Source organism: Mercenaria mercenaria, chromosome 12, assembly GCF_021730395.1.
Source record: "Mercenaria mercenaria strain notata chromosome 12, MADL_Memer_1, whole genome shotgun sequence".
Taxonomy (NCBI): domain Eukaryota; kingdom Metazoa; phylum Mollusca; class Bivalvia; order Venerida; family Veneridae; genus Mercenaria; species Mercenaria mercenaria.
Window position 1 is genome coordinate 39,881,747 of NC_069372.1, and position 14,774 is coordinate 39,896,520.

A 14,774-nucleotide genomic window follows, 5' to 3' on the forward strand; every position below is an offset into this window, starting at 1 on the left:
TTCAGGGTCTGCTCCATGGTGACCTAGATACCTACCCTATGCAGGATATAGTCATTTTCAGGGTCTTCTCCATTTTCATCATCCTGCTCATCTCCAGCTTCATCGCCATGGGAGAACATCAGGTCATGGTCACTCAAGCCAAACATATCTGAAAGCCGCAAAACAGAAACTTAGAACTTTGATTTTGTTTCTGTTGGATTTAATGCCAAACCGACACAGTTATTGGTCATATGGCAATTTTCCAGCCTTTTATGGTTGATAAAGACCCCAGGTGCCCCTCCGGGCATTATTTCATCACTGGCAGGCAACTGGGTAGAACCATCGACCTTCTGCAAGCCAGCCAGATGGTTTTCTATTAAAACAAGGAATAGGTAAAACCAACTGATGCTCCCTGTTGCATGTGCTTGTCCCATTGAACATGGGGAATATCGTATTAGAAACCAAAACAAATAGTGACAAGAAATGCGGCAATGCCACGAAACCAGGTTTTCAACACTTTTCATAAGAATAAACAAGAGTGCCAGAATGTCACAATATACGCTCGTCACAGCAAATTTCTTTACTCTAGCACCTGTATTTGCAGATGTAATTTTAATTTTGTGGTTGTTTAGTAATCACTGTAATTCTTTTGTTTTTCTAAGTCCACAAAAAAAACTCCTTACCAGGTAGAGATAACTTAAAATACACCTAAAATTAGAAAGTAACAACTATGTTGTACCACATAAAAGTGGTCTTGGTTTTTCCCTACGGTCAATTATAAAAAAGTTACAATATAAGTTATTTATAGTAACAACTAAGGGAAGTTAATCTTAAAAAAAAAAAAAAAAAAAAAAATACAAAAAAAAATTGTAAGTCCACACAGAAATCCTTGCCAGGTAGAGATTGGTCAAAGTACACCTCAAAATTGGATGTAACATGCATGTTGTACTACAGAAAAGTGGTCTCGATTTTTCCCTACGTCTAGTAATGAAAAAGTTACAATATAAGCTATTTATAGTAACAAAAAAGGGAAGTAATTCTAAAGAAGGGAACTGCGCAAGACACTTCATCTCATGATGGTGTATAATTGTGCCAAGTTACATCAAAATCCCTCCATGCATGAAGAAGATCTGCTCCGGACAAAGTTTTCATTCTTATATCCTTTGACCTCTAAGTGTGACCTTGACCTTAGACCTAGGGACCTGGTTCTTGTGCATGACATTCCGTCTCATGATGGTGAACAATTGTGCCAACTTTCATCAAAATCCCTCCATGCATGTAGAAGATATGCTAACCCTAACCCTAACCTAACCCTAACCCTATTTTTAGTAACAATGACCTTGACCTTGATCCCAGAAACCCCAAAATCAATCCCAAGCTACAACTTTATATGAGTTTTCTATACACCAAGTTTCATCATGATAGCTCATTCCTAAGTTAAGTTATTGACCGGAAACCCTTTTTCTATTTTAAGTAACAGTGACCTTGACCTTGACCCCAGAGACCCCAAAATCAATCCCTGCCTTTGTCTTGATATAAGCTACATACATACCAAGTTTTATTCAAATATCTTTACCGAAACAAAAGTTATTGACCGGAAACCCTTTTTCTATTTTAAGTAACAGTGACCTTGACCTTGACCCCAGAAACCCCAAAATCAATCCCAGCCTTTGTCTTGATATAAGCTACATACATACCAAGTTTTATTCAAATATCTTTACCGAAACAAAAGTTATTGACCGTAAACACCAGTTTGAAGCTGCCGCCACCCGCCCGCCCGACCATCTACCCCAATCTCATAACTCATTAAAAGAGGAAAATTCAATAAAGGGAGATAGTTCAAAAACTAGTTTTGGTAGAATTATGGTTCTTTCTTTGACACTGCAGTTCCTGTCAATGGCCTCTTATCATTTTGTGATGTTTCAATGAAATGCCATTAGTACTTTTCAAGTAATGCTCCGGACAAGCCTTATTTTGTATAATAAAGGGAGATAATTCGAAAACTAGGTAGAGTTATGGTTCTTTGACACTGCACTTCCTGTCAATGGCCTCTATCATTTTGTGAAGTTTCAATGAATTTGTTTATTTGGGTATTACTTTGTCTCAATGGCCTCTATGATTATGTGAAGTTTCAATCAAATGCCATCAATACTTTAAAAGTTATACCCCGGACAAGCCTTATTTTGTATAATAAAGGGAGATAAAGGGAGATAATTCAACAACTAGGTAAGGTAGATATTATTTTTTAACACTGCACTTTGTCTCAATGGCCTCTATGATTGAGTGAAGTTTCAATCAAATGCCATCAATACTTTTCAAGTTATACTCCGGACAAGCCTTATTTTGTATAACAGAAGGAGATAATTCAAAACTAGGTAGAGTTATGCTTCTTAAACACTGCACTTCCATTCAATGGCCTTTATCATTTTGTGAAGTTTGAATGAAATGCAATTAACATTTTCAAGTAATGCTCCAAACAAGCCTTAGTTTGTATAATAAAGGGAGATAATTCAACAACTAGGTAAGGTAGATATTATTCTTTTACACTGCACTTTGTCTCAATGGCCTCTATGATCGAGTGAAGTTTCAATCAAATGTCATCAATACTTGTCAAGTTATACTCTGGACAAGCCTTTTCTTGCATACCAGACGGGGATTTCCAGTATTTTTATCGGTGATGGAAAAATCCATTTTACACCCCGGGGTGTAAGATGACTCGTGCTGTAAATGACGTATTACGAACTACATAATTATATGTAGCAATTTACATTTTATTTCATACAATGGAGTAAAAATCCGATACCTTGACAGTTCCTCTTGTTTCCTGATAGCATATTTCTCGATTCAAAAAACCTTATTTTATCAAAAATTCATAACATTATGCTGCAACTGATAAAACAAAACCGGAACTAAACATTGTTATTTGTCTCTGAAACGTCATGACATCTTTCCTGTTTATAGTTGTTGGTTTTCCTGCGCTTTGTTTAAATACGCTGCTAGAAGAAATAGTTCTAACTAGAACTGTCACAGGAGTGACTCATACCCCCACCATACAGTCTTGTCACAGAAGAATGGCAACCATAAGAAATCTTAAAAATACTTAGTCTTTGGAGTACTTCATCCTGGGCTTCCACATGTAAGTAATACTAGTATAATACTAGCATAGTAATACTAGTAAATAAATTAAATCTCTAATATTAGAGATACACTAAAAGTGAATACAAAAAATTGTCTTACCGACCCATGTTACCACAGAAAAATGTATTTACTTTTTACATAGGACTTATAATAAAAAAGTTAGAAAAATACCTAAAATATTGAAAATCTAAAAATAGGATTTCTAAAAATAGACTAATTCCTGGAATTTAAGGTGAAGAAACTCCATACAAAAGTTCAAAAAAGGTTACTTCCCTTTGGCTCTAAGCCAATCAGAATGAGATATAGTGAAAATACATCAAAATTAACCTTAAATTCTAGGTAAAAGGGGACACAATTCAAGAAAAATTGGTGTCAGAGTTATGCACCTTGTGTCACATGATGTGGGTGATGAGGTGGAACATCTATTTTAAGTTTGAATCAAATCCATTTTGTAATAACTGAGATATAGTGAAAATACATCAAAATCAACCTTAAATTTAAAGTAAAAGGGGACATAATTCATAAAAAATTTATGTCAGAGTTGAGCACCTTATGTCACATGATGTAGGTGGTGAGGTGGAACAACTATTTAAGTTTGAATCAAATCCATTTAGTAATAACTGAGATATAGTGAAAATACAACAAAATTAACCTTAAATTCTAAGTAAAAGGGACATAATTCATGAAAACTTGGTGTCAGAGTTATGCACCTTGTGTCACATGATGTGGGCACATGATGTGGGTGATGAGGTGGAACATCTATTTTAAGTTTGAATCAAATCCATTCAGTAGTAACTGAGATATAGTGAAAATACATCAAAATCAACCTTAAATTCTAAGTAAAAAGGGGCATAATTCATAAAAAAATTGGTGTCATAGTTATGCACCTTGTGTCACATGATGTGGGTGATGAGGTGGAACATCTATTTTAAGTTTGAATCAAATCCATTTAGTAATAACTGAGATAGAGTGAAAATACAGCAAAATTAACCCTAAATTCTAAGTAAAAGGGGACATAATTCATGAAAACTTGGTGTCAAGAGTTATGCACCTTGTGTCACATGATGTGGGTGATAAGGTGGAACATGTATTTTAAGTTTGAATCAAATCCATTTGGTAATAACTGAGATAATAGATTTCGGGACGGGACGGACGCGACAAAACTGACTCCTATATACCCCCCTCAAACATGTTTGGTGGGGGTATAAAAAGAAAACCGTTCTATTGATTTTATTTGTATTTTTATTTCTTTAATATGGTATGCAAGAAAAAGATTCTGTCACTGGTTGTAGGTGCAGATGGGAATATCCGGCTCTCGGGTAACTGTTTACACGTTTACTCGGCTGGAGCATCGTAACCGCCTAAACAGTTACCCTCGAGGCCGGAAATTCCCATCTGCACCTACAACCAATGAAAGAATCTTATAATTTTGTATACTAAAAGGAGATAATTCAAAAACTAGGTACAGTTATGGTTCTTTAACACTGCACTTCTTGTCAATGGCCTCTATCATTTTGTGAAGTTTCAATGAAATGCAGTTAATAGTTTTCACGTAATGCTCCCGACAAGCCTTATTTGATAAAGGGAGACAATTAAAAAACTAGATGAGGTGAAGTTATGATTTTTTGACACTGCACTTTGTCTCAATGGCTTCTATCATTATGTGAAGTTTCAATCAAATCCCATTAATACTTTTCAAGTTATACTCCGGAAAAAAGTGTGACGGACGGAAGGACGGACAAAAAGGCAACTATATGCTCCCTGAAGGTGTTTAAATCTAATGAAGATTGACAAGAAATGCAGAACCTGAAATACTAAGTGCATAAACAAGAGGGCCATGATGGCCCTATATCGCTCACCTGTTATCATTGCACTTGAGGACAAGAAGGTCCTCAGAAAAAATATCTAAGTCCAAAGGACAGGAACAACAAAGGGAAGAAATTTAACCAAAAAGAAAAAACAATTCTTACAAGGTACACATATACCAAAATGCACCTAAAAATTGGAGGTACCATCCATGTTGTACCACAGAAAAGTGGTCTTGGTTTTTCCCTACGGCCAATAATAAAAAAGTTACTAAAAATAAGCTATTTATAGTAACGTAAAAGGGAAGTAATTAAAAAAATATATTGTAAGTGAACAAAAGAAGGCTCTGCCAAATAAATCTGTTGACATAAATGAAATTTCAGATCAGTATCTTCATTAGTTACAAAGATATACCCATTTTAATTTGAAATAAAGGGAGGTAATTTGACATAAAATCAGTCCATAGTTATTTACCCTGATTGTCTCAGTCCAACTAATGACAATAATGAAATTTCAAATAAGTCCTATAAGTACTTACTGATATAAATCCATTTTGATTACAATCAGGGGAGGTAATCAGATATAAAATAACTCTGGAACCTACAATTGGATCTAATTTGTCATGGAATCTAAGATTTATTGTTGTTGAAGATATTTTGGAAGTTTGTATCAAATAAAACCATAAATGAAGTCTCTATATGGCTGCAAAAGCCAAAATAGCCAATTTTGGACCTTTAAGGGGCCATACCTCTGGAACCCATGACGGAATTTGGCCAGTTCAAGAAAGGAATCAAGACCTTGTGGTGATACAAGTTGTGTGCAAGTTTGGTTAAAATCAAATTATAAATGAAGCTGCTATTGTGCAGACAAGGTCAAAATAGCTAATTTTGGCCCTTTCAGGGGCCATAACTCTGGAACCCATTATGGGATCTAGCCGGTTCAAGAAAGGAACTGAGATCTTATGGTGACACAAGTTTTGTGCAAGTTTGATTAAATTCAAATCATAAATGAAGCTGCTATTGTGCAGACAAGGTCAAAATAGCTAATTTTGGCCCTTTCAGGGCCCATAACTCTAGAATCCATAAAGGAATCTCGCCAGTTCAAGAAAGGAACCAAGATCTTATGGTGATACAAGTTGTGTGCAAGTTTGGTTAAAATAAAATCATAAATGAAGCTGCTATTGTGCAGACAAGGTCAAAATAGCTAATTCTGGCCCTTTCAGGGGCCATAACTCTGGAACCCATAACGGAATCTGGCCAGTTCAAGAATGGAACCAAGATCTTATGGTGATACAAGTTGTGTGCCAGTTTGGTAAAAATCAAATCATAAATAAAGCTGCTTTTGCGCAGACAAGGTCAAAATAGCTAATTTTGGCCCTTTCAGGGGCCATAACTTTGAAACCCATAATGGGATCTGGCCAGTTCAAGAAAGGAACCCAGATCTTATGGTGATACAAGTTGTGTGCAAGTTTGGTTAAAAAAAATCAAAAATGAAACCACTATCGTGCAGACAAGAAATTGTTGACGGACGGACGCACAAACGGCGGACGACGGACGAAGGGTGATCACAAAAGCTCACCTTGTCACTATGTGACAGGTGAGCTAAAAACAGTACTTTAACACATTCAAGGGCAACAACTCTGGTGCTATCACAGCAAGCGAACTTTCCTAATATGGTACTTTGAGATCATAATGTACATTCTGGGTTTGTTTCATGAACTGTGTCCTCTTTTGTTTAATGTGTAATAAAACAATTTTGACAATGTCAATGGTCTGTAACTCTGACATTATTGAAGCATTCTATGCTTTGTTTTTTGTTGAGTTTAATGTCACATCAACACAATTATAGGTCATATGGTGGCTTTCCAGCTTTTGATGATGGAGTAAGACCCCAGGTGTCCCTCCATGAATTATTTCATCATAAGTGGGCACATGGGTAGAACCACTAACCTCCCATAAGCCAACTGAATGGCTTTCTCACATAAAGAATTCAATGCCGCAAGCGATGCTCAAACCCACATCAGTGAGGGGTAAGTAATTAGAAGCCAATGACCTTCACCACTCGGCGACGTAGGCCCCTGTGTTTATAATGTGCATAGAACATTTTTTACTATGTAAATGGCCAACAAACTGGTTTTCCTAGAGAAAATTTGCCCATTACTTAGCTTGCCCAGGATCTTTAAGCTATACAAATTATTTATAAGTTCCATGAAGATCCCTTAAGAAATGTTAATGACCTTCAGAATGTAACAGGCAAGTAACCTATGTGTAAAATACAACCAGGATGTAATTGTTGGTGTGGTCTTCATTTCCAGTAAGTTTTATTAGGTATATCAACTCTGGAAAAATTCTGCCTCTGATTTTGTTAATTATCTAGATTATGTCCATAGGGCACTGGTGCCCAAACTTCAATTCAAAATCATATGCTGAGTAATATTCCTACATGGTTTAATGACTCTAGGTGCTCATTTTCACATGATGCATAATACTTTGTTAAATACTTTTTGAGATATGCATGACACAAATTCAGACAGATGGACCTGGGTAAATTGAAGTGCTCCCTCATCCCCTTCCCATCTCCCCACCTCCAAGTTCTGAGATACATGCAAAATAAATTTTCATGCCATTTATGCATATTTCTTACTAAGTCAAAGTCTGACTGAGTAAAATCGCAAACAAAAAATCAGGTGCAAAAATTCACATGCTGTTAAATAATTCCCTAATGTTTCATGATTCTTGTTCATCTACTTTCTGCAATACATGTGACACAAAATGAATTTTTAATTAAGTAATGGGCCGTAACTCTGGTCTTACTGTGTGAAATTCCAAACAAAACCCCACATGCACAACTTTACATGCTGAAATTTGATGAATCTAAGCCAAATATATATGCATGACACAATCTTATACAGACTGCAAATCTAAGTGCACCCTTGCACTCTCCCCCCCCCCCCTCAAAACCAACACAACGTTTGCTGGCAGACAATCGTAAAATATATAATGTATAACCATATCAATGACCCTTGTATAACTAATCACCATAAAATAAACATTTATTTTACAATTCATGGCAACATTTTTTATTTCAAATTTTGATTTTTAACAAATGCTGATTTTGAGAAAAAGACATTTTATTGAAACACAGCCTTATTTCTTCTGCAGAAGAAGTCTGTAACACAGCATGAAATCTGGTAGTTTCCTAATCAGTTGTAGGACACTTGCCCCCAATGAAAAAATGGACTGCTTGACATTTGCCCCCGCCCACGCCTTTCTACCATTTCTGGTAGATAAGACATTAAATGACCCCTGCTGCTTATTTTTGGAAAGGACATTTGCCCCCTAATGTTTTTGTCCTATAGGAGAGATCGTGTTTGTATACAAATTCTATTTTTAGAACTGATAAGACAATGATCGGGTGGGCAGAAGCCGACCGTCCATGTTTTTTTGTAAACAGTGATGTTTTTCTAACGGTCTAAACTTTCTTAAAACACAAATTACATAAATAATTTTTTGATCAATGGAAAGGTTATAAAACAAGCAATTTATTGATTACTTTTAATTGTTATTTCGAAATAAAATGGATTAATTATGAACGCTTAACTTACACTGTTTTTCTAAAGGTTGTGAAAATCACTACGCCGCTTTTAAAATTATATGTCATTTAAAACGGTTATTCATTGAAAAAAGATATTTGGATACAAAAATATGAAGATTGTTAGTATTTCAAATCTTTTTGAATTTTGAAAATCCATAAATGAGCAAAAAAGTTATTAAAAATTAAAAATTCTGATTCAATACGCAAACGGTGTTAAAATCATTTGTTTTGCCAACCACCAGATAAACAGATGTTAACGCGTGACGTCACGGCGATCTCTCCTATATGCCAGTAGCTATATCCGTGTTCTTTGTTGTCTAATTACCAAAATTACTCTAAAAGGCATTTTTCAGTCTAAAAAAATCTGTTTTTAAATTATTGATAAAAAATTGATAATATGCAAATATCCAGGTCATTTCATTAATCATGAATAAGCTCATCACTTCCTAATTTGTGAAACATTACTGCCAAATTACAATTAAATAGGAAATGGCCTAACCCTTACCATGCTGGACACGATTGAATCTGCCTTTGCGACAAGTGTAGATCATGATCAGCCGACACATCTGTGCAGTCTGATCACAATTTGCACTGTTTGATATTAATATTAAGTTTGTATCTTTTAAGTCAGCAGCCCTTTAAACATTTAATGGTACTGTCAAAACTGGAAGATAGACAAAAATCCATTATAGAAATGTAATAATAATAATAATAATAATAATAACGACTTTATTTATAGTGGATAACATATTTGGCTAAGTCAATTTACAATATGGTCCACATACACATGGCTATATACAAACATGAATAAAATTATGACAAAATAAAACACACAAAGTTATATGTTATCAGAAAAATAATATGAGAATGAAAGATTATATACAATACAGGACACTAAATTTAATAATTGGAGTAACTATTAACAATGAAAATGGAGAGAGATGGTAGAGACAGTATTTCCAGACATTTAATTGCAATTATGACTTATTGTACTGTCAGAGTATTGCCACCGAAGGTACGATCTTTTAAATTTCTCCAGGGTGTCTGAAGAACGTATGTGTTTAGGTATATTATTCCAGATAACTGTTCCAGAGTAGTGCAAAGATTTGCGAAAAAATTCCTTTTTTGGCATAGGTACTACTAGTTCATCATTTTCTCTAGATCTAAGTTCACAATCGGATGTTTGCTTTTGAGCAGAATAAGGGTTAATATAAGGATGAAAAGCCTTGCTGTATTGTGATAATTACTGCATTTATGCATCATGCTTTTATTAAACTATTAAATTAGGTCACATACTTTAACGCTTCAACTATCCTCTTAATAAGTAAAATTTGGGCACCTGTCACATAATTGACATATCTTTAAGAACTCCTTTGGTACATTTCAGGAATTTTGCTGTTTTTATTTTCAAATAACTTATGTACACAAACCTGTTTTTTTCTATAGATCTTGACATTTTTGGCATAGTTATGACATGTACATGTGACTTGATAGTGACTCTGCATGTATACACGATAGATTCCAATAAAAACAACATGTTTTATCTGATAATCTTACACAGAAGCCCCAAAATCTCCACTAATCCTATATCCTTGATTATGTGAGAGGGTTGTTTAATTGATAAAATGCTGGATTATCTCCCTGAGAAGGGATTAGTGGATTAACTAATCCAAGCATCACAGAGCTACTGTTGTTACAGAAATACGTTGTTAAAACCAGCTTGGATTAACAGGTCTTACCTAAAGCAGAATTATACAAGTTGCAACTGATAATTGTTAAGAATTATTTCTCTAAATTACTGTATCAGCAATGCTATTATAATGGTCAATTTTTCTCCAACAATTTCTCCCTCTCGGCTGTTGTAATTCTTAAACTGAGTTCGTTTTCTTGGACAGCTTGGTGCTGCTTTAGTTATTTTACCATGATAATTTCTATTAAGAACTTGTCTATCTTCCAATTTTGACTGTACCATTAATTGTTATAAGAGGTGTTTACAAAAAAGATACTGGCTGAACAGCAAACAGTGCAGATCATGATCAGACTGCATGGGTGTGCAGACTGATCATAATCTACAGTCGCAAATGCAAAACCAATTGTGTCCAGCATTGTAAGGGTTAAACTGACTTCCCCATAACAATAAATCCTAGTGCCTTATTCATTAACATTTTAACTTTTAGCATGCTAGATAAATTGTCGACTGCTGGAAATGTCGTCTGCTAAAATTGTAAAGTTCATTCAATTTGCTCCAAAATTGGAAGAAATATTGTCAGAGTGGCAAACAGCTTGGAACCTGATCAGACGCCGATTTAATCGGCGTCTGATCTGGTTCCAAGCTGTTTGCAAAGGCTGTTAAATTCGCCTGCAGCAGGCTAAGGGTTAAGTCTGAAATAAGACTGTTTTAACCTTTTTCACCATCACTGTTAATTTAGCAAAGAGTATAATGAAACTTTGTATGAATGTACCTCCTCCAGCCAAAGACAGTTTTGCAAAACTTCAGCAGTATAATTTTACTGTATACTAAGCGATTGCAAATTGAATATTGAGTATTCTTCAATCAGAACTCTATTTAGAATTAAATGTAAATGAAGAAGGACCCAAGATTGGCTATCACAAATATGAGGCAAGATTGTGACCACACTGAAGTTCAAATCCTAAGTCTGGGTCGAGTGGGTGACATTTAAATGATTTTTATACTTGTTTGCTTTCCCTTAACTAAATTTTTGTGTGTAAGTCCAACAAATGTTAAACATAAAGGAATAAAAATTATTTTTTCAAGTTTTACCTAATGAGTATAGATATGCGATATGTTCGTCAAGAGACGGATCTGTCAATCTTTTCCCACTATACATCTGTTCCAGCAGTTGCTGAGTCGTTGACGAATGTGGATCATCTAATATAAACAACTCACGCAGTTCGTATCTACTGAAGTACCTAGAAAAGAAAATGCGAAATTACACAATACGTACTAATCAATTTAAAATTTGGTGTGGATGGGGGGCGAATATTAACAATATCAAAGAGTGCCATCTCTTGTCTGTAAGTGCTGGACAATATGTAAGAAAAGAGTTATAGTTCAGATTTTCTAAGTACAAAAAGGGTCATAATTCTGACAAAATGCAGGTTAGTTATGGTTCTTCAACTACATAGTCCCTATTGATGACAAACTAGTATGCAAAGTTTCACAGCTGTAGCTCTAATGGTTTTTGAAAAAAAAGGTGGACATAAACAAAAATTTTAACCAACGCTGACAATCAAGTCACGACAATACCTCGTACAATTTTTTTCAAAAATCAGACGAGTTAAATATAACTATTTTCAGGTGATAATTAAACATTTGCGGACAGAATGAATTGAAAATTACAATATAACTGAAAAAATCACAGGGGAACTTTGTCTGCTTTGTTCAAACTCTGTTTTCCATTTTTAGAGGACATACTGTAATTATTGCAAAAAGAAAATAAAAGAAAAATGACACAGAAATTTTACCATCTTCTTTGTAGGCCACAATCTTCTATCAATAAAGCACATTTAACTGCCTAAAAACTGCAAGATGTTATTAGTCTCAATGCAACCATTTCAACTGGTAAGGGTAGAGGGTAGACTGTCTAAGTCTGGATCCCGAGTGACCTTTACGAGAATGTTGGACAAAATCTCTTTCCATCTTTCACAATATGACCAAGATGGACAAACAACTCCCACTGATTTAATTAAATAAATAACAATCTAATAAATATTAACATATATTGAAAATAAACCCCTTTTAAGGTGATGACTATCATTTTATAATAGCAGGAATTAAAAATTATATTAAAACTGGAAAAAAAATCAAACATGGGATTTGTCACCCTGGTCAAGTTTAGCGGGATACAAGATATACACTCGTTTTTCTTTTATGTTAAATCTGTATAATAGATAGACACAAATATTCTTTATTTCAAACAAATTCAGATATAAAACCAGAGCAGACCACCTCATGAGCAATATACATGTCACAGTGTGACACAAGTCACTGACAGTCTACATAATCCAATTAACAGACCACCAGATACTAATTAACATGCCATGTTTCCCTTACTGGTATAGGGGGGAGATAAATCTGTTGCTAAGATAAAATCAGTAAAATGCTAGATTCTATATAAAGCTTTAGGAAGAAATATTTCTGTGAAGTTTTTATGGATTTCTTATGTATATGTTATTATTCTTTTACAAGCTTGTGACAACTTTGGTATATCTATAGTCTAAATAACATTTATGACTGAATTTGTTTTTGTCTATTCCTTTATTTTGTGTGTTTAGGGGGTTTAGAAAAGTATAGTTTAATTTTGACGATTGAGAGTTCAATTTATAGACTCATTTGCCGATTAAGGAAATTGACATGACTTTACTTTTACTTCGCCTTATTTAGGTAAGAACCACCGTTGTACCGATAACATTTACCTTAAAACAGATCATTCCATTATTAAATGTGGCAAAATTATAAACAGTAGCAAACTGGATAATTGTTTATAATAAATGACATTTTATTTTGTTTATCACAGAGAGTTCTGTCCAAATAATACATATCATATTTACTTCATGTACCAATCATCTAAGTCATACCATGGCCATACCCAATAGAGCGTGAAAAGCAAACAGACAACATAATTGCTTCTAGGGAATGTCATTCTCAAAAGAAAGTCAACAATAACAACAAATAGTGTGAAAAATTCTTTACATACTTTCTTTTTAAGTAAGAAGTGGTATTCACCAAGGCAACCAACTGCTACCTGTGTTGTTCATAATACATTGTTTACATTCTGATTCTCTTTGATAAAAGTAAGCATATTTTAAATCCCTTCAGGGCTACAAGTCTGAATGTTTATACTTTTTTATTGTAAACACAACAAAAGCAGTTCCTACAACATTTTTTATATCCTGCAAACAACTAAAATATATCATCATCTCCATTTATGATCACCTCTCCCAGAAAAAGTATTCTGACCATTGCACTTAAAAAAAAAATTCTGGGCATTCTAAAAAAAATCAGATAATATTAATGCAGTAATCTATTAAAGATCTCTTTTGCATACAGATGAGATCTTGTTTGTATACAAATCCATTGTACTTTCTGATAAGACAGGGATCGGGTGGGCAGTTGTGGAACATCCATGTTTTTTTTCTAAACAGTGATGTTTCTCTAACGGCCTAAACTTTCAAATTTTTTTATCAATGGAAAGGTTATAAAACAAGCAATTTATTAATTACTTTTAATCATTATTTCGAAACAAAAATAGATTAATTATGAACGCTTAACTTACAGTGTTTTTCTAAAAGTTTTGAACATCACTAAGCCGCTATTTAAATTATATGTCATTTAAAACTGTTATTCATATAAAAAAGATATTTGAATATGAAAATATGAAAATTGTAAATATTTCAAAACTTTTTGAATTCTGAAAATCCATCAATGAGTGAAAAGTTATTAGACATTAAAAATTCCGACCCATATACAAACAATGTAAAATCATTTGTTTTGCCCTCCACCAGATAAACAAATGATAATGCGTGACGTCATGGCGATCTCTCCTATTCTTATAGAAATAACTGAGAAGCTTGAAATTAATTCTGGGTTATTAATTGAAATACATTTTAAAATCTGAAGTAGAATATTTCTGTCAATTTTTATGACTAAAAAAGTAATGTCTCTTTAGTTAGTTGCACTGACTGAAAAGCATGGAGATGGTGAATCTTAGTGAATGATAATTTTAGGTGATCAGTTGCTGAAAAGTGTTAAAGGCCTAGATTTCGGCAGTGGGCCAAGGGATTTTTGTCTTCACCAGCACAGTTGGGGGCTAATGACCATCACAGTATGACTCCAATAAACAAGGGTCATTGTTTATTGGAGAGTCAGTCTACCTTACAAGTGTATCTATTAGTGAGAATGGGAAAAGATGTAATTTATTTTAAATTAATGAATAATTGATTACTTTTAAAGTTATACTAGATTTTTTTGGCATTCTATGTAAAGAAAAATATTTGTTGATCAAACACAATAATAAAATAATCAGAAACTTATTTTCACAATAATGAAATAATGAGAAACTTACTTAAAGAAACATGCAAGTTTTATTTTTTCAAATTCTGTCTGGAGAATTGTGATATTTCTGAAAAATGTGACTTTCACTCATCTAAAGCTTGCAGAATACTGTAAATAACATTTGAATAAATTGAAAACAGAATGTGAATTTCAAAGTTGCAAAGCAAAGCATGATAAAAGT

General features: G+C 33.9%; 1 protein-coding gene across 1 annotated transcript in view; it reads right to left on the reverse strand.

Annotated features, from left to right (window-relative positions):
• Positions 1 to 14,774, reverse strand: part of LOC123534093 (DNA excision repair protein ERCC-6-like) — a 95,865-nt gene that overhangs the window by 15,604 nt on the left and 65,487 nt on the right. The window contains exons 16-17 of the mRNA XM_053520529.1: positions 11,300 to 11,448; positions 36 to 148 (exon numbers count right to left, since the gene is read on the reverse strand). Coding sequence (XP_053376504.1) covers positions 36 to 148; positions 11,300 to 11,448 — 262 coding nt within the window. The remainder of the gene's footprint in view (positions 1 to 35; positions 149 to 11,299; positions 11,449 to 14,774) is intronic.